The sequence below is a fragment of the Oncorhynchus nerka genome, linkage group LG12 (genome assembly GCF_034236695.1).
Source record: "Oncorhynchus nerka isolate Pitt River linkage group LG12, Oner_Uvic_2.0, whole genome shotgun sequence".
Lineage (NCBI taxonomy): Eukaryota > Metazoa > Chordata > Actinopteri > Salmoniformes > Salmonidae > Oncorhynchus > Oncorhynchus nerka.
Genome location: NC_088407.1, coordinates 27,051,076 through 27,077,565, shown reverse-complemented (window position 1 = coordinate 27,077,565; position 26,490 = coordinate 27,051,076). Strand labels below are relative to the sequence as shown.

The following is a 26,490-nucleotide window of genomic DNA, read 5'->3' as shown; positions in this document are numbered from 1 at the left end:
TGATAGAGCGCAGTACCACACATTTGTTTTTAAGTAATTTTTTTTATACAGATGTCAGTATTGTTGAATAGATGAACATCTGGAAAAAAATCATATGTTGAACATGTCAAATATAAGGCTATAATGATAGTCACTACAAAACATGAATAAGAGACTTTCACCCAGTAACTACTCAATGACGACTCAAGCCCTCAATAGGTTTATTTCACAGTAATACTGTAAGCAGACTTGACACCCTCCCTGAAGTAACACATCTCCATGTTAAGAAGTCATCGAGATCATGCAGGGCTGTATTCAATGATCTGAAACATTCTGACAGTTGCCTATAGAAATAGAATGAATAGAGCTGACACGATTCCTTATTCTAACAACCAATCATATCTGTTCTACACAACATGTTTCTGAATGTAACTTTCTGTAACAACATCTCTCTGAACAGGCCCCAGTTGTGGCCCCTGTAGCTTGTGGTTAGGACCAGGAGTTTTCACATGACCATGTGACTTCACCAGGAAAGCACCGTTTACAGACCCTTTAGCAAGGTCATTGCACTATCTAGTAGTGCACAACAGCTGCGGTATATACTTACCTCTTAGAAAGGGAAACGCATGGAACCAGTGTCTGGTTCATTCAGCATCCAGACAGGCATCGCTATATAAGGCATACATTATGCTTCAATGACACTGTTCCTTAATACGTAGACATTAAAATAGAGAGCAATCAATGATTGCAGTGTGTGAGTCAGCTGGATATTGCAAATCCATGTCATTATGATGACTCGACAGGAGTAGATGCCTTGCTCACCGAATGGGACATTATTCGTTGCGGTGCATTGAGATATCACATTATTTTATGGAAATAATTTTTCCCCGAATGTGTGCTATGAAGAAAACACCTTTACAGCGAAAGACTGCATTATTTCCTTCGTTGTTTCGATGCGAAGTTGCAGAGAACGTGCTACAAGACCGACCATTAGAGGGCGCACGAGGCTGTTGGAGGAGGGACTACGTGTTAACATCCAGTACAGCAGGTGGCAGTAACGCGCCTTTCAATATAATATACAGCAATGTCAAGCTTCTCGTAGAAGAACACATCCGTTGGTGTCAAACGGTCTGTGGTTGTTGTGCTTAACATTTTAACGTTAGCGGTTGATAGCTAATTAACTATCAAATACAAGATGTGGCAGCCTGATCCTTACCATAATGAGTTGGTCTTTGTTATGGATGAATTAATGACGTCGTTGGAGGATGAAATTGAGAAATGTATGGCGGTCTTAGTCTTTTCCACACAAGACAGGACAGACATTGATGCAGGGAAGACGGGGGAATTTGAAAGAGAATCCAAGTTGGAGGTTAAAGTAAGTGGCTAACTTTGCTTCTACAAGTTCAAACTGTTAACGTATGTGCTAATTAGTTTGCTATTGATAGTGCAGGTTGGCATTTATTGAGAAGACTCATGTACTGTAGTTTAAATAAAGGTTAAATAAATAAATAAAATACTGGAGGCAGCTCTGCAGAGTGGTCACTAGCTGGCACAGCCACAATGTCATCAAATCTGATTTTAAACATAACATTAACCACACTGCTAACCCCAATGCTGTGTTTTCATACATTTTTACGATAAAGCCAATTTTTACTTTGCTGCTGGCCCGTCTAAAGGAAACTGCATCCAGGGTAGAGTTGCCAGGTTGTGCTAATATTTCTCAAAACCCGCCCACACCGGGAAAACTAGCTCAATGTCTTTTTTTCTGGCAGCCAAGAGAGCTGCCACATTTGAACCAATAAACACTTTCTCCATAAAAAAAAAAAAATCTGAGAGCAGCTTCTAGTTTTGTGCCAACATCCATCAAATTCCTTAATATACGTTTTTTTTTGTATTGTACTGTAGCCTACATGTTTTTGTGTTATGTCATGTGTCTTGTATGTACCATTCTTCACCACACATGACGTCCCCTCCCAGGAAATAAAAGTTATTTTAATTGAATAACGTTATCGAGTGAATTAAGAATGATTATACAACGGGTGGGTCTAATCCTGAATGCTGATTGGTTAAAAATGCATTCCAGCCAGTGTCTATTCCACAAATTACCACTGGCTAAATCGATGACTTTAAAATGAATGCCTTAACAACCATCCATGTATGTAAAAAAGTGATAATACACTCGAAGCTGGTGTTTTTGGGTGGATATATTGGCACGGTTTGCCGGCCCGAGACGAAACAACACCCGTGCCAATATATCCTCCAAACACCGGCTTCTCTGGCATTATCATTTAAATATCGAAGTAAGACAACAACAAAAAAACGTTATAGCGAGTTAACGTGATGTAATAAAGGAATCTGAATATGTGCAAGAAAAAAAACATAATTCAACCTTATCAAATTTGCCAGATCATTTTACATCAATGGATGTTGGTTTGACTGAAATGATTAAGCATTAAGCCCAAATGGGGTTTGGTATATGGTCAATATACTGGGGCAGCAGGGTAGCCTAGTGATTAGAGCGTTGGACTAGTAACCGGAAGGTTGCAAGTTCAAACCCCCGAGCTGACAAGGTGCAAATCTGTCGTTCTGTCGTTCTGCCGCTGAACAACCCACTGTTCCAAGGCCGTCATTGTAAATAAGGATTAGTTCTTAACTGACTTGCCTAGTTAAATAAAGGTAAATATATATATATATACCACCACTAAGGGCAGTTCTTATGCACGACGCATGCACGGTCTAACATAATTAGACCAATAAAAATGTCTGACATACCACGGCTGTCAGCCAATCAGCATTCAGGTGTCCACTCAGTTTATAATTGTAAATAAATTGCCTTTGCACATGTGCATAACTATAGATAAATCCAACAGTAGAGTTTGAGTGATGAAAGTTGGACAGAGGATCTCGAAGTCTCTGCGCAAGAATTACAATTCGTTTGGCTATTTTCTGGCAATTGTGCCGTTATTTGCCAGATGTCAAGACCACAAACTGCTATAAATTTCCTATTTGTGATATTCACTTGTCATTTCTAAAATATTGGTATATAATTAATTCAACGTTGCCATAGTTTGCTTAGCTAGATGCAGGTCACAGAGACAGTAGCCCCTGATAGGCCTGCATCTCATTTCAGATGGCCAACAGTAGCGTAGGCAAGATGTAGCCTAAACTGAACTATTTAGCAGCTTGCTTAGTTAAACTTGACCGACTCATTTATTCCGCATGAATAGTGAGGCGATTCGAGGTAAGAAGTATTTGTGTTGCCCAATAGCCTGCTGGAATAGGCTGGGGTCGTAATTGTAGTTACTGATTCATAATATGGAGAACGAACTGAATATGCTTGTCAACAACAGCCAGTGTTTGTTTGTTGTACCCCTAGCCTAATCTGATTGATACCGTTAATTGCATTCTAACAGTTTATTGGCACTTGTGATAGAGCAGTGACAATGACCACAATTGATAACTTCCAATTTTAATTAACTAAACATGGCCATTAATAATTGCATAATAACGCAAGGCTACAACAACGATAAATAAAGGTATAGGCTATTTATTGAATCTGTTTGCCAGCTCTAGGTACGCTACACAAGTGGCACAAATTGATTTGCAATGACTCCAGTGATCATCATTTCAACATATTTATTTGATCAAATGGTAGGCTGTATTTGATTATTAGGCTACTTGATGGCCAACAGATGCAAATGTATCATTCTCCACATTTAATGTTAGTTTCGTTGTGGACTTTTCCCCGTAACAGAAGCACGCAAGGGAGTTCCATAACTTCCATTTCAAATTTCTACTCACGCGGTGCTCGAGACCCAAGAACTGAGTGAAACCCTTTTGCAGGATACGGTTTTCTTTAAGCCAAGTCAAGTTTAAACCACCTCCAAGCAACTGTATCTAATGCACTCTAGTGCTCCTAAAGTCGTTTTCCAGTACTTTGTTGCCATTATTACTTGATACGCATCAGTTCTAGAGCGTTAATATGTTTAATGGAAAAGCGTTGGAAATAGTGTCTCCATAATGACGCTCTAAATAGCCTACCTACAACTGGTGAAAAGTTGTCACGACGTGCCCGCGTCGCGTGCTGCTCAGCACAAACACCACTCCGGCCCTCCCCACCATTCACTCAGCAACAACAGACTTTAATAGTCAGCAGCAGCAGGTCACAGCAAAATGAAATCTATATGATTTTTTTTTTTTAAAGAAAAATGCCATGACAGCATGGATGCTATATACAGTGGTGAGAACAAGTATTTGATACACTGCCGATTTTGCAGGTTTTCCTACTTACAAAGCATGTAGAGGTCTGTAATTTATCATAGGTACACTTCAACTGTGAGAGACAGTATCTTTTTTTTTTAAAGTAATTCATTTGCATTTTATTGCATGACATAAGTATTTGATCACCTACCAATCAGTAAGAATTCCGGCTCTCACAGACCTGTTAGTTTTTCTTTAAGAATCCCTCCTGTTCTCCACTTAATACCTGTATTAACTGCACCTGTCCACACACTCAATCAAACAGACTCCAACCTCTCCACAATGGCCAAGACCAGAGAGCTGTGTAAGGACATCAGGGATAAAATTGTAGACCTGCACAAGGCTGGGATGGGCTACAGGACAATAGGCAAGCAGCTTGGTGAGAAGGCAACAACTGTTGGCGCAATTATTAGAATATGGAAGAAGTTCAAGATGACGGTCAATCACCCTCGGTCTGGGGCTCCATGCAAGATATCACCTCGTGGGGCATCAATGATCATGAGGCAGGCGAGGGATCAGCCCAGAACACACGGCAGGACCTGGTCAATGAACTGAAGAGAGCTGGGACCACAGTCTCAAAGAAAACCATTAGTAACACACTACGCCGTCATGGATTAAAATCCTGCAGCGCACACAAGGTCCCACTGCTCAAGCCAGCGCATGTCCAGGCCCGTCTGAAGTTTGCCATTGACCATCTGGATGATCCAGAGGAGGAATGGGAGAAGGTCATGTGGTCTGATGAGACAAAAATAGAGCTTTTTGGTCTAAACTCCACTCGCCGTGTTTGGAGGAAGAAGAAGGATGAGTACAACCCCAAGAACACCATCCCGAACGTGAAGCATGGAGGTGGAAACATCATTCTCTGGGGATTCTTTTCTGCAAGGGGGACAGGACGACTGCACCGTATTGAGGGGAGGATGGATGAGGCCATGTATTGCGAGATCTTGGCCAACAACCTCCTTCCCTCAGTAAGAGCATTGAAGATGGGTCGTGGCTGGGTCTTCCAGCATGACGACCCGAAACACACAGCCAGGGCAACTAAGGAGTGGCTCCGTAAGAAGCATCTCAAGGTCCTGGAGTGGCCTAGCCAGTCTCCAGACCTGAACCCAATAGAAAATCTTTGGAGGGAGCTGAAAGTCCGTATTGCCCAGCGACAGCCCCGAAACCTGAAGGATCTGGAGAAGGTTTGTATGGAGGAGTGGGCCAAAATCCCTGCTGCAGTGTGTGCAAACCTGGTCAAGAACTACAGGAAACGAATGATCTCTGTAATTGCAAACAAAGGTTTCTGTACTAAGTTCTGCTTTTCTGATGTATCAAATACTTATGTCATGCAATAAAATGCAAATTAATTACTTAAAAATCATACAATGTGATTTTCTGGATTTTTGTTTTAGATTCCGTCTCTCACAGTTGAAGTGTACCTATGATAAAAAATTACAGACCTCTACATGCTTTGTAAGTGAGAAAATCGGCAGTGTATCAAATACTTGTTCTCCCCATTATGTTTTTTATATATATATATTACACACACACACACACACACAAACAGGCAGCAAGCAGGCCTACAGACAACAAACAGGCAGCAAACAGACTCTCCAAAATCAACCAGTTCATCTCTAAAGGCACTGAAACACTGCTTTCAGAGATATGCCAGAGTCAAAGTGGGATTAAATCTCTGAAAAGGAAGCTTATATACAGTACATAAAGTAGCCCAAAAACACAAAACCCGCAACACGATTTTCAAATAGGCTAATTTGGCAAGAGAACCGATGACATGGCAACCCTGCTCCATGATGACAAAAATCAACAGCTTGAAAAAAGGTTGTGGAATGGAAAATAAGTGTGTATCTGTTCTCTGATTCTAGGTCCAGTTAACATGTGTGATGAAACAGTTCGTGAAACAGACTCTCACCAAAATCAACCAGTTGATCTCTAAAGGCACTGAAGCACTGTATTCAGAGATATGCCGGAGTCAAAGTGAGATGAAATCTCTGAAAATGAAGCTTTTGGAGATGACTGTTGGTAAGGAAGTACCTGAAAATACAGTGGAAAGAACCCCACAGACAGAGGAAGAGGAGGAATGTACGGAAGCACCATTATCACCAGAGTTTGCAGAGGATTTTCAGGTTTGCTATATTTGACATGTTTACAAGAATTGTGCAGTCCGACCATGGGGTTGACGTTATCTGTGAGAATGAGACTTTTACTATTATTATCCTTGAATCCCAGGACTGACTGCTACTGCCATTGAGTTATAATTCCAAAAATTGCAACCCTTTTTTTCCCAGGTTGACTTGCCAACTCCCAGTGGTGAGGCTGACAACACTACAAATGTCAAGAAGGAGACCACGATCAGAGCTAAAACCATAGCGTTGGAACAGTCATTTGCATCTCTAGCTAAAATACCTTCCTCCTCACTCATTGAGTCTATCAAACAGGTGGCTATTACAGACAAACATGCAGCAAGCAGGCCTACAGACAAACAGGCAGCAAGCAGGCCTACAGACAAACAGGCAGCAAGCACGCCTACAGACAAAAATCCAGCAAGCAGGTCTACAGACAATCAGGCCCCAAGTACAGACCCCCAAACTCCCAGTGGGGACTCTGTGGTGTCCACCAGACCCAGGAGGAAGAAGAAGAGAATAGAAGCACAACCCACAGCGGCAGAATCAGACGGAAGTGAGGAAAACGCTGATGACCAATGGGAGGAGAATGCTAAAGCTGGACAAACCTCGAATGACAAATATGTTCACAACATAAAGCCAAGGCCCAACATAAAGAAAAAACAGACTACCACCACCAGGAAAGAGCACCACTGTCTGGACTGCGGTAAGGTTTTTAAGAATTCAAGTAATTTAAAACTGCATCAACAGACTCACACAGGAGAGAGACCTTATTGTTGTGAATTATGCGGGAAATGTTTCCCGACTGCTTGGAAGCTCAGAATACACCAAGCAGTGGTCCACAGAAGAGAGAAGCCACTTGAGTGTCCAACATGTGGGAAGTGCTTTGCAACAAAGCATTATTTGGACACTCACGCAAGCGTTCATTCAACAGAGAAACCGTTCCGATGCCTCGTGTGTCAAAAGTGTTTTAAAAGTAAAAGTGGTCTCAAGGAACACACAATGTTGCACAATTCAAAATCAGATTCATATGCGTGTGACAAATGTCCCAAAACTTTTGTTAAGTTGAAATACCTCAAGAATCACCAGCTAACTCACAGTGGAGGAGGAGCTCACCGTTGTGAATTGTGTGGGAAAGGTTTCAAGACTCCTTCGGAGCTCAAACGGCACCAAGCATCAGTCCATAGGGGAGAGAAGCCATTCCAATGTCCCACATGTGGGAAGTGCTTCGCAGAGAATAAAAATTTGAAAATCCACGCAAGTGTTCATTCAGAAGAGAGAGCATTCCAGTGCCCTCAATGTCAGATGTGTTTCAAAACCAAGTATACTCTTAACGACCATAAGAAGACGCACACGGATTCCAAGCCATATTCTTGCGACAAATGCCCAATGACCTTTATCCGGTCTTATTATCTCAAGATTCATCAAGCTTCGCACCTGACCAGTAAGCCATTCGTGTGCAGCCACTGTGGGAAAGGCTTCAAAGGTGAACGTGGGCTCAAGAGACATGAACGCACCCACACCGAAGACCCAACTTATACCTGTGACGAATGTGGCAAGGGTTTCTATCAACACGAATCATATAAAGTCCATGCGGCCTTGCACACCGGAGAGAAGCCGTTCACCTGCGATCACTGTGAAAAAACCTTTGCTCTGGCATCCTACCTTAAAACACACATAGTGAAACTTCACTCTGTCACCGAACCCCACGTCTGTGGGAAATGTGGCAAGAAATATAAGGATTTCACCCATTTTAGAATCCATATGTTTCAGGGTTGTCAAGAGGCTGCGGCGTTGGTTTGACTATAACAAGAATTGCCTATCATTGGAAATGACCATTTCTCTTCTTTCTAATGTTGGGAAGGGATCAAAATATATATTGGAAATATATGGTACATGGAAATCAAGATATGGAGGTATGTGGGATGGGCTGAGAGTAACTGAGGGGTGGGATTAGAAACTCGTAATCTGTGTAATAGTTAGGACTGAAAACACCATATCATGCATAAAATGCCTGAGTATCATTTCAGGTGTAATGTGTATATCAAACTATTTCTGACATGTAATACCTTGTATAAAAAATACTATGTATGAATAATGTGCATGTAACAAAAATGGAAGACAAAGTTACTTTTTTCATACAGGGGATAGATTGGCCAGTAATAAAAATAATAGTAAATAAAAAAGTTGGAGGAGACCTACAACCTCCCCCCCCCTGGTTGGATGCAGGTTACAGGCACAACCTTTCATTCTGACAATGCTGTCATTCATTGTTATTTTGGAATTGTGAATAAAGTTGTAATACGTTCTTGTTTCACTACAAACATTGTTATTCCATATACAACCGTTAGACTTGACGATGATAGAGCACAGTACCACACATTAGTTTTGAAAAAAATATCTATACAGATGTCAGTATTGTAGAACATCGGATCAAATCATACTTTGACCATGTAAAATATAAGGCTACAATCATAGTCACTACAAAACATGAATAATAGAGCTTTTCACCCAGTAACTACTCAATGATGACTCAAGCCCTCAATACGTTTATTTCACAGTAATACTGTGAGCAGACAGATGCATCCCTGAATTAACACATCTCCATGTTTAGAAGTCATCAAGATCATGCAGGGCTGTATTCAATGATGTGAAACATTCAAGAAGGGTGTGATTGCGGCCTGTGGAAAAAAACGAATACTTTTATTTACTTTTTAATTCACATTTTCATCGCACGGACAATCAGGGGAAATCCAGAATATCAAAAGTGTCATGTAAACACAAGCCACATGCAGGAACCAATGAGATGCTTGGGGGGTGTTCATGCAGAAGCCTGAATGCCCACATGCAGGAACGCCCAGAATTGTGGGCCTCATTCACACACACTTGCATTCTGACAGTTGCCGATTAGAAATAGAATAAGGAATCATGTCAGCTCTGTTCATTTTATCTGATAACCAATCTTATCTATTCTACATGATGCTGCTGAGGGGAGGACGGCTCATAATGATGGCTGGAATGGTATAACTCATGGAAACCATGTGTTCGATGTGTTTGTTATTCTATTTATTCAGTTTGAGCCATGCTAATGAGCCCGTCTTCCCAATTAATCTGAATCTGAACATTCTGTAAAAACATCCTTGGGTGGATTCGATTATACTGAGCAGCGGGCAAAGGCCCATCAAGTCACTGGCCGAAAGCGGGGAGGGAGGAATATCCTTAATTGGGTCACTTTTGTTTTGGGCCGACTTCGCTGTGAGCTTTAAACAGGACACCTGGTTCATACCCGGGAGGCAGCCCCATTCCAAATCGAATGCAATCAATTTTCAGCCAATGTAAAACAGTCCTACATGGGCGCCCGGGCGAGATTAATCGAACCCCTTCCTGAACAGGCCCAAGGTGTGGCTACTGCAGTTTGTGGTTAGGGCCAGGAGTTTTCACACAGTGAGGAACCGTCAGGACCCTCTCTGCCCTCAGAGAGTGCCTAAGGATAGATACAAATCTGTATATATTATAATTTGTAATTTAGTTTTAATTGATTTAATATTTATTTGTCTTAATTGTAATGATCTTCCTTTTGAATTTCTTCAGTTTGTATTGGAAAAAGAAGGGTTAATATCCAAGAGAAAAAATATCCAATCAGAATTTTTCTTTGGTAGTCCCTTAGTAGAAATAATCTAGCTGCGCTCAATGCTCATTGGCCAGACCCTCAGGCTTTGAATAGAAGGTACCAGCCAATGTCGTTGATATTGACTTCAATTAGAGCAGCATTTTGGAATGACAGTAAAATCAACCAATCAAAAATTGTCTGTGGGACAATTGTATGATGTATACGTCACTAATTCAGAGCCAATAGCGAGCCGTATCTTGTTTTCTCACACTTGAACCTAGCTAACTGGCTAGCTTTTTGCAGTGAGTGTATGTAACGATGGCAACTGCAGAGAGAGTAATCAAGGACGATTAGGTGGCTAAATTGTTAGCATCGCCCTTTTCAAGACTAACTTTTAATTAAAAATGTAATCTTGTACAGACCGGGAGACCAACTCTGCACTGCCTGATTTGGTGGAAAGAGTTTTGAAAGGCATTTTCAAGTTAATAATTATGAGCACTATCTGTGGCTGTGAGCCAACAAAAAAGCTTTACTGTTGGAATTGCCTACACTTCAGCACTGATAATAGCTCAACCTGGACAACTGGTTTCAAAGATTTAGCCTGTTTGACAAAGTCAGCACTTCGACACAAAAACTCAACTTCACACCTGCGAGCTACAGTGAGTTACATTTTGGGGGACACAGATCTTGAGAAAAATGCTGCTAGGCCACCAAGATGAGAGAAAAAAAAATCTTGCATTCTTTTAGTTTACCAGCACCTTGTGACATCACCAGATTAAGAGAGTGCGCATAGCAATGAATGAACAGAGTTTGCGGGAAATTTCTTTCACCTTGGTTTGTACGGCGTTTATTCCAGAGGCCCCATCATAACACTGCGTCACAATTTAACGAGTTGAGTTTCTTCTTAACGAGCGGCGGTGCATTGAGACACTTGCTCGCAATGATAAAGTCAGGCACAACAGGGAGATTCTAAAGCGACTTATTCATACGGTTGTGTTTTTAGGCAAGCAAGAATTAGCATTCAGAGGTCATGATGAGGGTAAATAATCAGCTAATAAGGGAAACTACTTGGAAACACTGGATTTCTTGGCTGAGTATGACAGCACGTTAAACTGCCATTTGGCTATGGCTACCGTGTTCACAGGCACTTCCAGCAAAATCCCAAATTACCTGATACACACGGTCTCAAATTTATTGACTGATGTCACGAAGGAAAAATTGAAGTAAACCCCCTTTGTAACCATAATGGTTGACGAGACGAGAGACATCAGCAATGTAGCCCAAATGTCTTATGTGTTGCGTTACTCTACCGATGGTGGTGTGAATGAAAGGTTATTCAAATTTGAGGATATAACTGAGGATAAACGGGCAGAACCGGTTGCTGTCCGAATGATCAGCTTTCTAGAGGAGTGTGAATGCACGGTCAAAGTTGTGGCACAGTGTTACGATGGGGCCGCTGTCAAACGAACAAAACTACTGGATGAAATATGCCAGCGAAGACTACCCAGTGTGGCGCCAACACGATGGAACTTCTCCTCAAGCTTAGTTTGCACTGTGTGTGGGGAAAAAAAGGCAGAACTCATCAAACTATTCGAATACATAGTGAACCATCACGATGACTTTGATGAAGACACCGTTCACTGCGCAGATGGATACATGATGCGCATGACAAGCTTCGAGTTCTGCTTCCGCGTTCTACTCTGTATTTGCATACCGTGCATTTTTGGAATATTGCAGAACAGGGAGTTTGACATGTCGTTCTGCTTGTCCAGTGTGGATGACTTCTGCAACACCACAGGGGGGGGGGGGGAGAAAGGACGGGGGCGCAGGACACATACAAGGAGACGTTCGCGGGCAGTACCAACAGCTACACAGTGCGATCATCGACAACATTGTCAGTCAGCTAATAAACAGGTTCAATGACCATGAAAGGCTCATGTTCCTTGCCCTCATTGACCTACAAAAGTTCTCAATATATAGGGAAACACCAAACGCTGCATTCTCAAGTCTCGAGGAAAACTATGGCCCTAATTTTGATTTGCCGCGGCTTAAAACAGAACTCACCGTTATATACTCTATGTCTGACTTCGAGGGTAAGAGCCTGGCTGATCTGCTCCACTTTCTCCAACAGAAGAGACTCATTGATAGTAGGCACCAATTGTATCTGCTTACCTGTCTAGTTTTCACCATTCCAGTGTCCACTGCATCAGTAGAAAGAACATTTTCAAGACATATTCCAGGAACACCACTGGACAGGTCTAACTGTCAGCCCTGGCTTTGACCTCAATCGAAAAATAACTTCTTTCAGATTTAAAATCAAAAGACAAGCTATATGAACCTGCCATTGCCCGTTTCATAAAGAAGGACAGGACAAAGGACAACGTTTTTAAATGATAGTCATAATGGTGAAGGGACTTTTTGTTTTCATCTACAGCTTGCTTTTTGTTGCTATCTCGTTCATATCATTTTGAATACAATGTGTAAAATATTACTTCAACTTTAGATCACTGATTGTGTGGTAAAAACAAAGGTAATGACGTTGCAATTGGAAGTACTGGGTACATGACATTTCGTGTTGTGAATTTTTTTATTGTTGCATGCTTGAGATAGAACTTCGAATACAGCGCAACTTTTTCTCTCTCTGACAGCATATACTGTCCGTGGTCTTGAAACAATGTGAGTAGTTGTGTGGTTGAATTTATTCGGCCACTATTTGAGTGACTGTTTGTTCTGGCAAATGTTTATTTGAAACGACCCAATCATATTTTCTTCTAACGTGGTTCCTGCTATTGATATTTGCAACCTTTGTGTACGTGTGCTGCTTCTGTGAACCACAGCCAAGGACCGTTTGACTCTCATCAAATAATTGCTTCCCCTACATAGGTCTGCAAAAGACAGATCTCATGTCATGCTCTGTATACACAGGCATCCAAGTTCTCAATATGTATGACGTCAGATATTTTTCCTCAACTAAGGGCCAACTATCTCCAATAGTCATGACCATGTGACCACCAGGGAAAACTATAGGTAACTACCAAAATATACTTGAGTAAATGAGAGATACAAAAGCCTTGTTCAGACTGCAGGCCTTAATCCTTATTAAAGAGCAACTGCCCCTAAAAAGCAACTAATCCCTTTGAAAACAATAGTGTGCAACGGCAGCCCTTGATTGGGGGCGTTCCTCCACACCCCCCTCGAGCATCCCACTGGTTCCTTCATGAAAATTTAAAAAAAATGTATTCTGATTTTTTTTTTTCAGGTGAGCTGTAGTACCCTCAGAACCCCTACTTCTCGCAACTATGGAAAATATATGTTGTATGTTTCTGGATGATGCACCATAATGCCTTGTTGACAACATGGGCTCAGGTGTGCAACTACCAGTGGGGTGATACTGGAAAGACCTTTCTGGTAACCACAAGGTAGCTAACTTTTGATGAAGTGAGGCAGGCTAGCTAACGTTTTAGCTAGCATTAGCGTAGCTATGTAGCTACCTCATTACAAGTTAGGGCATAGCTCATATAAGTTTGTGAATTGTCTAGATACTGCTGGTTATTTGAATTGTTTTACCTTTATTTAACCAGGGTAGTCCAGTTAAGAACAAATTCTTATTTACAATGACGGCCTACCCCGGCCAAACCATAACCCGGACGACGCTGGGCCAATTGCGTGCTGCCCTATGGGACACCCAATCACGGCTGGTTGTGATACAGCCTCGAATCGAACCAGGGTCTGTAATGACACCTCTACCACTGAGATGCAGTGCCTTAGACCGCTGTGCCACTCGGGAGCCCCGGGTAAAGTTATAATTTGATAATGCTAGCGAGGCTGAATAGCTCGTTACAGGCTAACTGATGCTAGTCTACAAATCAGATTTGCATGTTAATTAGTAGCTAATACAAGTGTATTCTGTATTGTCTAAGGCAGGTATTCCCAAACTGGAGTATGTACGCGTAATGCCGTCAGGGGTATGCCAAATAAAAATGTGATTCACATTTTAAAAATATATATAAACTCCTATCACTGTCCACTGTGTTTATTTTAAGCAAATGTGGAAATATTTTTATGAACATAACAAGATTCAACAACTGAGACATAAACTGAACAAGTTCCACAGACATGTGACTAACAAATGGAATAATGTGTCCCTGAACAAAGGTGGGGTCAAAATCAGAGGTAACCACCAGTTGCATTAAGTACTGCAGTGCATCTCCTCCTCATGGACTGCAGCAGATTTGCCAGTTCTTGCTGTGAGATGTTACCCCACTCTTCCACCAAGGCATCCGCAAGTTCCTGGACATTTCTGGGGGTAATGACCCTAGCCCTCACCCTCCGATCCAACAGGTCCCAGACGTGCTCAATGGGATTCAGGTCCGGGCTCTTCGCTGGCCATGGCAGAACACTGACATTACTGTCTTGCAGGAAGTCACGCACAGAACGAGCAGTATGGCTGGTGGCATTGTCATGCTGGAGGGTCATGTCAGGATGAGCCTGCAGGAAGGGTATCACATGAGGGAGGGGGATGTTTTCCCTGTAACGCACAGCGTTGAGATTGCCTGCAATGACAACGAGCTCAGTCCGATGATGCAATGACACACCGCCCCAGACCATGATGGACCCTCCACCTCCAAATCGATCCCGCTCCAGAGTACAGGCCTCGGTGTAACGCTCATTCCTTCGACGATAAATGCGAATCCGACATCACCCCTTGTTAGACAAAACCGCGACTCGTCCGTGAAGAGCACTGTTTGCCAGTCCTGTCTGGTCTGGCGACGTTGTTGCCGATGATGTCTGGTGAGGACCTGCCTTACAACACGCCTACAAGCCCTCAGTCCAGCCTCTCTCAGCCTATTGAGGACAGTCTGAGCACTGATGGAGGGATTGTGCGTTCCTGTTGTAACTCGGGCAGTTGTTGTTGCCATCCTGTACCTGTCCCGCAGATGTGATGTTCGGATGTACCGATCCTGTGCAGGTGTTCCACGTGGTCTGCCACTGCGAGGACAATTATCTGTCCGTCCTGTCTCCCTGTAAGCGCTGTCTTAGGCGTCTCATAGTACGGACATGACAATTTATTGCCCTGGCCACATCTGCAGTCCTCATGCCTCCTTGCAGCTTGCCTAAGGCACGTTCACGCAGATGAGCAGGAACCCTGGGCATCTTTCTTTTGGTGTTTTTCAGAGTCAGTGGCCTCTTAGTGTCCTACGTTTTCATAACTGTGACCTCAATTGCCTACCATCTGTAAGCTGTTAGTGTCTTAACGACCGCTCCACAGGTGCATGTTCATTAATTGCTTATGGTTCATTGAACAAGCATGGGAAACAGTGTTTAACCCCTTTTATAATGAAGATCTGTGAAATTATTTGGATTTTTACACATTTTCTTTGAAAGATAAGGTCCTATATATATATAAACAAACAGAAGATTTATATTTTCCAACAGGGCTATACATTTGGGTTTGGTTTGGGCTATACATTTGGGAGGTTTTTTTCTTGCCTGAGTAGCTTAGTTTCACTGCCAAAAATAAAAATTAAACCATCTAGTGGTCAGCGAAATAACAACACAATGTCAAGTACAGGTAGCCTAGTCAAATAATTAACATCCAATCACATTAACCGTTACTCTCTGACGGGAATCCTTCACTCTTGTGCAGGCATTTAGAAACAAAACATGACAATTTGAAAAATAAGCCACAGGAGTTTTTTGAGTGAGAATAAAGATTACTTTCGAGTAGTAAGACATGTATAAAAGCAACAGATGCTATTAATAAGAAGGGGCTAGAAGTGTCTTATATGGTGAGCCACTGAGTGGCTAGGACAGGCAAGCCCCATACTATTGTGAGGATTTAATTCTTCCTGCTGCTGCGGTTATGGCTGGGGGAAAAGGCCAAAAGAACTACAGATAAAGCCTTCATCAAACAACACTGTTTCTTGAGCATCAGTGACATGGCATGAGATGTTTTGAAACAATTACTGCTTCGCATATAAGCCAGTGAATTATATGCGTTACAGCTGGATGAGTCAACAGACGTGGTGGGCCTGGTACAGCTCCTGGTATATGTCCGTTACGTTTATCGGGAATCAATTAAGGAAGACATCCTTTTCTACAAAACACTGGAAACAAGGAAAACATGAGAGGATATTTTTGAACTGCTGGACAGCTTTGTGACATCAAATGGACTTTGATGGTCAAGATGTGTTGGTATCTGTACTGATGGCGCAAAAGCCATGACAGAGAGACATAGTGGAGTGGTAACGCATGTGCAAGCAGTTGCTCCCGATGCCACTTGGGTACACTGCAGCATCCACCAAGAGGCTCTTGCTGCCAAGGGAATGCCCATTGTTGAAAGACGTTTTGGACACTACAGTGAAAAAGTTAGACTTTGTTCAAGCAAGGCCCCTGAACTCTCGTGTATTTTCTGCGTTATGCAATGATATGGGCAGCGACTATGTAACGCTTTTTACAACATACAGAAGTGCGCAGGTTATCAAGGGGCAAAGTATACGTTTTTTTTTTTTAATTGATAGACTAGCTTAAAGTTTTTGTTACTGACCATAATTTTCACTTGTCGGACCGGTTGAATGATGACACGTTTCTCACACGACTGGCCTATCTGGGTGATGTTTTTTCTCACTTGAATGATCTGAATCTAGGATTACAGGGACTCTCCACAACTATATTCAATGTGCGGGTCAAAATTGAGGCTATGATTAAGAAGTTGAAGCTCTTTTCTGTCTGCATTAACAAGGACAACACACATGTCTTTCCATCATTGTATGATTTCTTTTGTGTGCAAATGAACTCAACCTTACGGACAATGTCAAATGTGATAAAGTGAAGCACCGGAGTGAGCTGGGTGTGCAATTACGCAGGTACTTTCCCAAAACGGATGACACAAACAACTGGATTCGTTATCCCTTTCATACTCTGCCTCCAGTCCACTTATAAAAATTAATGAAAACAAAAATGTGCTTTTAAGTCTTAATTGAAGGTTAGGGTTAGGCATAAGGTTAGCAGTGTGGTTAGGGTTAAATATTACATCTGATTTTAAAAAAGAAGGGAAATTGAGTAACTGGCTTCATGACTTTGTGGCTGTGGTAACAAGTGACAACCTAAAATTAGCTTGACCCGAGTTACTGCCTGATGACAGATGGCTTATCAACAACGGTAATGTCTTTATTGAAGACTCATCTCTTCAGTAGGACCTATGATTGAGTGCAGTCTGGCCCAGGAGTGTGAAGGTGAACGGAAAGGCACTGGAGCAACGAACAGCCCTTGCTGTCTCTGCCTGGCTGGTTCCCCTCTCTCAACCTGGATTCTCTGCCTCAAACCCTATTACAGGGGCTGAGTCACTGGCTTACTGGTGCTCTTCCATGCCGTCCCTAGGAGGGGTGCGTCACTTGAGTGGGTTGAGTCACTGACGTGATATTCCAGTCCGGGTTTGCACCCTCCCTGGGTTGTGCCGTGGGGGAAATCTTCGTGGGCTATACTCGGCCTTGTCTCAGGATGGTAAGTTGGTGGTTGGAGATATCCCTCTAGTGCTGTGGGGGCTGTGCTTTGGCAAAGTGGGTGGGGTTATATCCTTCCTGTTTGGTCCTGTCCAGGGATATCGTCCAACGGGGCCACAGTGTCTCCCGACCCCTCCTGTCTTAGCATCCAGTATTTATGTTGCAGTAGTTTGTGTCGGGGGGCTAGGGTTAGTCTGTTACATCTGGAGTATTTCTCCTGTCTTCTCCGGTGTCCTGTGTGAATTTAAGTATTCTCGCACTCACACACACACACACACACACACAGAGGACCTGAGCCCTAGGACGATGCCTCAGGACTACCTCGCCTGATGACTCCTTGCTGTCCCCAGTCCACCTGGTTGTGCCGCTGCTCCAGTTTAAACTGTTCTGCCTGCGGCTTTGGAACCCTGACCTGTTCACCGGACGTGCTACCTGTCCCAGACCTGCTGTTTTTATCTCTCTAGAAACAGCTGGAGCGGTAGAGATACTCTAAATGATCGGCTATGAAAAGCCAACTGACATTTACTCCTGAAGTGCTGACCTGTTGCACCCTCGACAACCACTGTGATTATTATTATTTGACCCTGCTGGTCATCTATGAACATTTGAACATCTTGGCCATGTTCTGTTATAATCTCCACCCGGCACAGCCAAAAAGAGGACTGGCCACCCCTCATAACCTGGTTCCTCTAGGTTTCTTCCTAGGCTCTTTTCCTTGCCACCATGCTTCTTCACCTGCATTGCTTGCTGTTTGGGGTTTTAGGCTGGGTTTCTGTACAGCACTTTGTGACATCAGCTGATGTAAGGGCTTTATAAATACATTTGATTGATAATGTCTGTCATGTAAAAAAAATACCCGGGTTGATATAAACAAAAATATAAAAACAAAAATAAACGCAACATGCAACAGTTTCAAATATTTTTCTGAGTTACAGTTCATATAAGGAAATCAGTCAATTGAAATAAATAAATTAGGCCCTAATCTATGGATTTCACATGACTAGGAATACAGATATGATAGGGGTGTGGATAAGAAAAGCAGTCAGTATCTGGTGTGAGTGTGACCACCATTTGCTTTCTGCAGCATGACACATCTCCATCGCATTTAGTTGATCGGGCTGTTGATTGTGTCCTGTAGAATGTTTTCCCACTCCTCTTCAATGTGCGAAGTTGCTGTATATTGGCAGAAACTGGAACACGCTGTCATACATGGGTGACATTTCTGGTGAGTATGCAGGCCGTGGAAGAACTGGGACATTTCAGCTTCCAGGAATTGTGTCCAGATCCTTGCGACATGAGGCCGTGCGTTATCATGCTGAAACATGAGGTGATGGCGGTGGATGAATGACACAATGGGCCTCAGGATTTTGGGCTGTCCATACCATAACCCTCCTGCCACCATGGGGAACCGCTCGCCCACACAACGCCATACACGTGGTCTGCAGTTGTGAGGTCAGTTGGACGTACTGCCAAATTCTCTAAAACAACATTGGAGGCGGCTTATGGTAGAGAAATTAAGTCAATTCTCTGGCAACAACTCTGGTGAACATTCCTGCAGTTAGCATGCAAATTGCAGGCTCCCTCAAAACTCTGACACTCTTCTTATGTGGCAGGGCTTGCAAACTATTACAGACTACAAAGGGAAGCACAGTCACGAGCTGCCCAGTGACACAAGCCTACCAGACGAGCTAAATCACTTCTATGCTTGCTTCGAGGCAAGCAACACTGAGGCATGCATGAGAGCATCAGCTGTTCCGGACGACTGTGTGATCACACTCTCCGTAGCCGACGTGAATAAGACCTTTAGACAGGTCAACATACACAAGGCTGCGGGGCCAGACGGTTTACCATGACGTGTGCTCCGTGCATGTGCTGACCAACTGGCAGGTGTCTTCACTGACATTTTCAACATGTCTCTGATTGAGTCTGTAATATCAACATGTTTCAAGCAGACCACCATAGTCCCTGTGCCCAAGAACACGAAGGCAACTTGCCTAAATGACTACGGACCCGTAGCACTCACGTCCGTAGCCATGAGGTGCTTTGAAAGGCTATCATGGTCCAAACACACCAAGACAGTTGTGAAGTGGAGCACGACGGCACCTTTTCTCCCTCAGGAGACTGAAAAGATTTGTCATTGGTCCCCAGATCCTCGAAAAGTGACCGGTTGCATCCTGACCGGTTGCATCACCAACTGGTATGGCAACTGCTTGGCATCTGACCGTAAGGCGCTACAGAGGGTAGTGCGTACGGTCCAGTACATAAATAAGGCCCAAAAATTGTCAAAGACTCCAGTCACCCAAATCATAGACTGTTCTCTCTGCTACCGCACGGCAAGTGGTACCAGAACGCCAAGTCTAGGACAAAAAGGCTCTTTAACAGCTTCTACCCCCAATCCATAAGACTTCTGAACAGTTAATTAAATGGCCACCCGGACTACTTACATTGAAAACTGTTGAGCGTGAAAAACCCAGCCGCATTGCAGTTCTTAACACAAACCGGTACGCATTGGCACCTACTACCATACCCAGTTTAAAGGCACTTAAATCTTTTGTCTTGTCCATTCACCCTCTGAATGGCACATAAACACAATCCATGTCTCAATTGTCTCAAGGCTTAAAAATACTTCTTTAACCTGTCTCCTCCCCTTCATCTACAATGATTGAAGTGGATTAACAAGTGACATCAATAAGGGATCACAGCTTTCACCTGGATTCACCTTGTCAGTCTATGTCATGGAAAGAGCAGGTGTTCATAATGTTTTGTACACTCAGTGCATGTAGGTAATACATTCACTTAGAGATAGCGTTACAGTATTATACAAAGGAAAAGAGTTAAAAACCACGGAATGATACCACTGCTCTCCTAAAGAAGAATGTGTGTGTGAGTCCAACGTTTCATACATGGAAGCCTGTGCATAAAATACAATTACAGCAGTGGAGGCTGATGGGAGGAGCTATAGGAGGACTGGCTCATTGTAATGGCTGAAAAGGAATGATGGAACGGTATGAAACACATCGCACATATGGAAACCACATGTTTGACTCCGTTCCATCTATACCATTCCAGCCATTACAATGAACCCATCCTCCTATAGCTCCTCCCTCCAGCCTCCACTGAATTACAAGTAAATGTGTACAAACGTGTGAAATACAGTAAGATTTTCCCAGGAACATGGCATGAAAGAAACACTTATGTACAGCATGAAATTACATCCTATTCCCTATCTAGTGCACTACTTTTGCCCAGGGCTCATAGGGCTCTGGTCAAAAGTAGTGCATTATGTAGGGAATAAAGTGTCATTTTGGCCGCACTCAAGTCATTATAATACAGTAGATTCAAACATAATACTATTTTGGCCTACAAAGCAAAGGCTATTTTTACTGTATTCATACAAACAAAGGCATATTGCAGTTATCTTGTCTGTGGCGTAAGAAAATAGAAGAACAATACTTTTTCCCACTTCTAGTACATTTACACATAGGCTCTCACTGTGCTCAGGTGTCAGATGCTTTTTTTGAACCTCTTGTCTAAAATGCAGTCTTCAGCTTTTGACATCTTAGACTACAGCGAGTTCAAAGTTTGTGCACACCCACGTTTCATGGCAAGGAGGGGTATTCTCCAGATAAACTCCTGCCACACGTCAAGTCAAAAAGATGGACTCCGTCTTAGGGTGAACAGAACACTACGGGATGTATCCTCATCTAGAAGGAAGGAGGGTGGAAGTTCGCCAACATGGATTCCACTAGGCAGGCTCTATTGGTGCGTAGTTGATATTCTAATCTTGCACCTTAGTCCTGTCACCAAGTCGTTGTAGCAAAAAAGCTTTACAATAATAAAGCACGGCAGTCTTTTAGTTCCTCTCAGTTTGATGCTTCCTGGGCCTGGAGGGATTATTATTGCTGTGATACAAAGACTACTTTTGTCTGTCTATGTCCAACCTGACATTCATGTGCTTTTAATTTGACCTCACACGTGTCCAGCTTCTCCCCTGTGATATGTATGTGTTACTTATTTGTATCTCTACGCCAAGGAGTCTTTCTTGAAAGAAGCTTTACTTGCTGATCATAAATGTCTGAGCGCTTGAGGCGAAGGTGGAGGTATATTTCAGAAGTGAAAAGTAGGTAAACTGGCTGCCACCGAGGTATGCCACCAACGACCTTGTATCCCAAACAGTCACAACCAATCACATACAAAGCACTGTTAGAGTGGTGTTGTGTAGCAAAGTGTGCCTCATCGTATAATATGTCATCGGGCCCTTAGCCAGCACCACCGCCCTATACAATCTGGGCCTTGTGGATGAAGGAGGCGTGTGGTGATGAGGTGAGGAGGATGCCATTGGGCTGGTATTTGGGGAGCGGTTTGGGTCTCAATGTTCCATTGTTCTGCTGGAAGTGAGGGTTGAGTCCACATTCTACTTCTGAGATCTGAGAACTGTTGGTCTTGCTGTCCTGGTCTTCTGACCTCCCCTGATCCAACGGACTCACCCTGGGGCACGTTTCCCACTCCCCCTCCACACCTTCATCCTCATCTTCGTCGTCTGTGATGGGAGGATTGTTGCAACTGAGAGGGGAGTGGGTGTTCCTGCTACCGGGCCCCTGTCGTATATGTAAACCCCACTCCATTGGGATGATGGCACTGCCGGTCAGGGACCTCAGCAGCTCGACGGACTGTTCCATGGGGAAGGGAGAGGGTTGGAGAGGGGGGTGGAGATGGTTTGACTGTGAGACAAGTGGTAAATATGTGGTTAGATAAAGGAAAATACGACTCATCCATAACTATAGATCATTTGAGTATCTCTAGCAATCTCTACTAAACCTATGAGTTCAAAAGGTTTACAAGAAATTGAGTATGTAATTTGTGATGCCTCATGTCTAGCGTTGCACCAGAAATTCTGAAAGAACAGCGAATTTATAACAATTTCACTGAATTTTGCCCCCCCCCCCCCCCACACACACACACACACACACACACTTACCAAAGACATGGTGCTGTTCTGCTCATTTGACTCCACCCTAAGTCTGTTCTCCTCCTCTCTGTCCATGGCTCTGCTCTCCCTCCCTCTTCGTGAAGAATTGTACAGAACAGGTCGACCCAGGTAGTCTAGCCCCCCGCTCCCTACCAGAGTAGATCGACTCTCCCTAATGCGCCCTTGCTCCTGTGTGTGAAGGAAAGGGAGAAAAAGATCACTTTAAACACATTATGCACTGAAGAGTCTGATTTAAGATGGCTTCCGAAGCAGGAGTCCCAGAAAAGAAGATGGAGGGAAAGCATGAAGTCTTAATAACTTAATAAAGTATAATTAATATACAGTATGCACTACTTTTCTTTTCACATATAAATGTTATTTAAAGAAAAGAAGCTCCTAGCATTTAATTGAATTATATAAATGTTAAAATTAGAATGAGATTTGCCTGCCCTGCGCAGCTCAGAACTTAGCGGCCATGCATCTGGAGGCTAAATCGGAGGTCTCCCTCACATGCAGAGAAAGAGTGAAATGGAGACTGACCACTACGGAGGACAGACTGGTCCGCAGTGTCCCCTCCACTCTGAGAGGGATATCCTCCTCTGTCTAAAAGAACAGGGGATAAGAAAGAGAGGGAAGGGAGAGAGGGAGGGGGGAGAGAATGAGACAGGGACATAGAGTGAGGGAGAGAGAGAAAAAAATGACCATATTAACTTCAAGCAAATAGATAATGCTCATGGAAGTGCTAGTATTTATTTATAGAATGACAGCATGCCTAGACCACAGACCAGTGGAGGCTAGTTGGAGGAGCTATAGGAGGACGGGCTCATTGTAATGGCTGGAATGGAATAAATAGAACGGTATCAGACATGAAAACCATATGTTTGACTCCGTTCCATTTATTTAATTCCAGCCATTATAATGAGCCCATCCTCCTATAGCTCCTCCCACCAGCCTCCACTGCCACATACTGTAAAATATGGTGATTTAATATCCTACCTGTCCTCTAGTGTCCATACTGACTGAGTTCATTTTCCTGAAAGATGCCTGTCTGGAGAGAGTACTGATCTCCTCCCTGAGAGACAGAGGCATTGTAAAATATTCGGAATTACTGTTTCGGCGTAACATTTATCCTTAAGATTCTATAACGATTTTAGGGGAGTTACTGTAAAGTTTGAAAACATACTTCTTCACAGTGAGTTCCCTCGACAGTTTCTTGTTCTTGCGTTTGTGGTGACGGGTCACAGAGATGACTATGATGATCATGACTAGAAGCAGTACTCCGGCCACTCCTCCCACTATTACCATCAGGAGACTGTCGAACGACGCCTGCTTCTGAGGCAACTCTGAGGGAGAAGGACAATCGGAAGTGATGTCATATTCAAAGAGATACAGAAATACACATCATTTTGAAAATGTGTGTGTGATTGTATAAACTGGCTTTGTTAGCTAAACTTCTTTGTTTAACAGAACAAAGGTATTTTACAGAATTTTGTTTCAGGATACAAAAATAAATGAAAAATAAAATACAACATATATATCCAGGACTAAAGTAAGACAATTATTACTCATTCGATATCGCTCTCTAACATGAGTGATAGCCCAACCTACCTGTCACAGTGATCTCCACCTCTGCGTTATCCGCCCCCACAGAGTTCATGGCCACACATTGGTAGATGCCAGCATCCGTCAGGACGAGGGGCCGATTAAACAGCAAGGATCCATTCCCTGTGGTCACGCCCTCTGGTAAGTCTCCGCCCTTTCTGCACATAACAGAAATACTATAGCACTTAACATTGGGTTTAACAGAACAGTACAGTTTGTATCTTACAATAATGGTCTGAATGCCATAACTCTATAAACACCCAACAACACCACAAGGTACTTAATTGAACCTGAATGCACCCCTTTAACACACCCATCAGTAACACACAAACCATCACATTCAAAACAACAACACTAACCTGAATATCATAGCAACACAGCCCAAAATAATATTGACTATGGATCACCAACCACACTTCCCTGAAAGGACCACTACAGTGATATAAAGAAAAACATGACTCAGAATTTGTGGGCGCAACAAATTCATTAAAATGGCTTATTTCTGACCACTACTCTAGCTTTGAGCTGTGTTTTGGACCTTTTGAACATACCCCCATTTGAGCAGGAGGAACCAGAAACAGGAACCGTACAGTTTTGCATATAGATATAGATCACACAGCATGATTATGTTCCAAACAAATCCAATTCCTTACCCCCATACCTCCCCACTCCTTCTTCCCCTTCCCCAGTTCCTTGTCTTTCATCCCTCCTTTTCGTGGCCCACACTCTTCCCTTTACCCCCCCCTTCTTGTGAAACTGTCTCCTCTGTCTGCCCTTGCACAAGCTGCAACACGACACTATGACAGCAGGGTTATTACTTCTGCTGCTGCTTTGCATTGACAAGTACAAAGAAGGAAACTGGTTTGCCCACTGCAACGGGTGTGTGTGTGTGTGTTAGGATGAGTACGAAAGTTTGTGATCAAGTAAGGAGAGATTGAATGTAAAAGAAGAGATCTGGGTCTTAAGTATAAAAGTGTGAGATAGAAGTGAGTCAGTGTGTGTGTGGGGGGGGTGTCTTGTGTCTTTGTACTTTCGTGTGTGTGGTATATATCTGTTACTCACACGCAAACACACCTTACTGTAGGTGTGTTCATGTGACTAACAGCTTTAGACTTGGTGACAAATTTCTCACACGATCTAGTAAACCACACATATAAAAATATAGAAAACATAATTAATCATACTCAATCATAACTTCTATAAATCTAACCAGACATACAGCCTGACACACATGAGACAATTTCCCTAAAGGCCTATCTGTAATTTTATTAAGAATTATTAATTTTCAATAGATGGTTCGTTTTACCTCCACCCTCTACCACACCCAGAGAATGGTTTAATCCACCTAACAGCAGGATGTCTTCCAAACGCTGCCAGAAAAATTACTCAAGTGAAAAACCACAAGAACTTCAGTCAGCTCTCTCTGCCTTCATTGGATTACTTTAGCACTGTCGGCAATCATCACCGTGAATGACAATATATCTGAGATAGATGTTCCATTTGAACTGTCCCTGAACCAAAAGTGTATTACTATTTATCTAACCTTTATTTAAAAACCTCACAGGAGGTTGGTGGCACCTTAATTGGGGAGGGCGGGGATCGTGTTAATGGCTTGAGCGGACTCAGTGGAATGGTCAAATACATCCAACACATTGTTTGATTGCCATCCATTCCAGCCGTTATTATGAGCCGTCCTCCCCTCAGTAGCCTCCACTGTACTACATGCTCCGGGAACTTTGGCAACTATTGAAGGGGTATTTCACCCTGGCATATAGTCATTACTATATCATCAACATCACATTTATCCAAACTACAAGCTAGAACTAGCACATTTTCATTTCACTGGTAGAATCTGGAAGTTTCGACTCCCTGTGTATTGGTCTGCTCATAGTGAACCTCAAACTCCGGAATTCATAGTGGATACTGATACCGCACGCTAGGTAGAGGAGACGTGCACAAACACTTGAATAATGGTGTTGTAAACTTCGAACGACCAACACACAGTAATCTCAGAACTTCTTTAGGCAAGATTTTTTTTTTAGAAAACGTTTATTTTTCACTGTTTGTCCTCATGGCCGTGTGATGTTCTATGCCTGGCTGTCCTAATGACAAACAAGCATCATATTTCACCATTCTACCTACAAGACTCACCCTGATTCTGCGGCTATCAAGAATGGTGCGGTGACCTATAGATTATCAGGGATTTTCAGGCTGAACTGAAGGGGAATCCATTTCGACGACAGCTGAGAAGTGATGCGATTACCATCCATTTTTCCCCCCTTCACAACAAAACAGAAGATTCTCAATTAGAGGTGACCTAACGTTAGCTAGCCTAGCTGGATAAGTTAGCTAGCTAACATTGCAGTCCTGTATTGAACTCTGAAAGCCAATCAGCTAAATCATATAGCTATCTACAGTATCTTTCAGTATACACACGGTCAATCA

At 42.9% G+C, this 26,490-nt stretch overlaps 1 protein-coding gene and 1 long non-coding RNA gene across 3 annotated transcripts in view; one reads left to right on the top strand and one right to left on the bottom strand.

Moving 5' to 3' along the window:
- The first annotated feature begins 1,071 nt into the window (after positions 1–1,071).
- LOC115138043 (uncharacterized) lies at positions 1,072–8,670 on the top strand. Its single transcript, XR_010465314.1, has 3 exons — positions 1,072–1,354; positions 6,105–6,365; positions 6,528–8,670. It is a non-coding gene; the product is annotated as an uncharacterized LOC115138043 (long non-coding RNA).
- Positions 8,671–15,286: 6,616 nt separating this feature from the next.
- LOC115138041 (nectin-4-like) overlaps positions 15,287–26,490 on the bottom strand; it is a 29,829-nt gene continuing 18,625 nt past the window's right edge. Inside the window, exons 7-12 of one of the 2 annotated variants that reach the window (XM_029674432.2) lie at positions 24,052–24,203; positions 23,627–23,786; positions 23,440–23,515; positions 22,984–23,046; positions 22,453–22,632; positions 15,287–22,144 (exon numbers count right to left, since the gene is read on the bottom strand). In XM_029674432.2, coding sequence (XP_029530292.1) covers positions 21,752–22,144; positions 22,453–22,632; positions 22,984–23,046; positions 23,440–23,515; positions 23,627–23,786; positions 24,052–24,203 — 1,024 coding nt within the window. In that variant the 3' untranslated portion in view covers positions 15,287–21,751. Of the gene's footprint in view, positions 22,196–22,452; positions 22,633–22,983; positions 23,047–23,439; positions 23,516–23,626; positions 23,787–24,051; positions 24,204–26,490 lie in introns of both variants that reach the window. The other variant, XM_029674430.2, reaches the window with a different exon arrangement.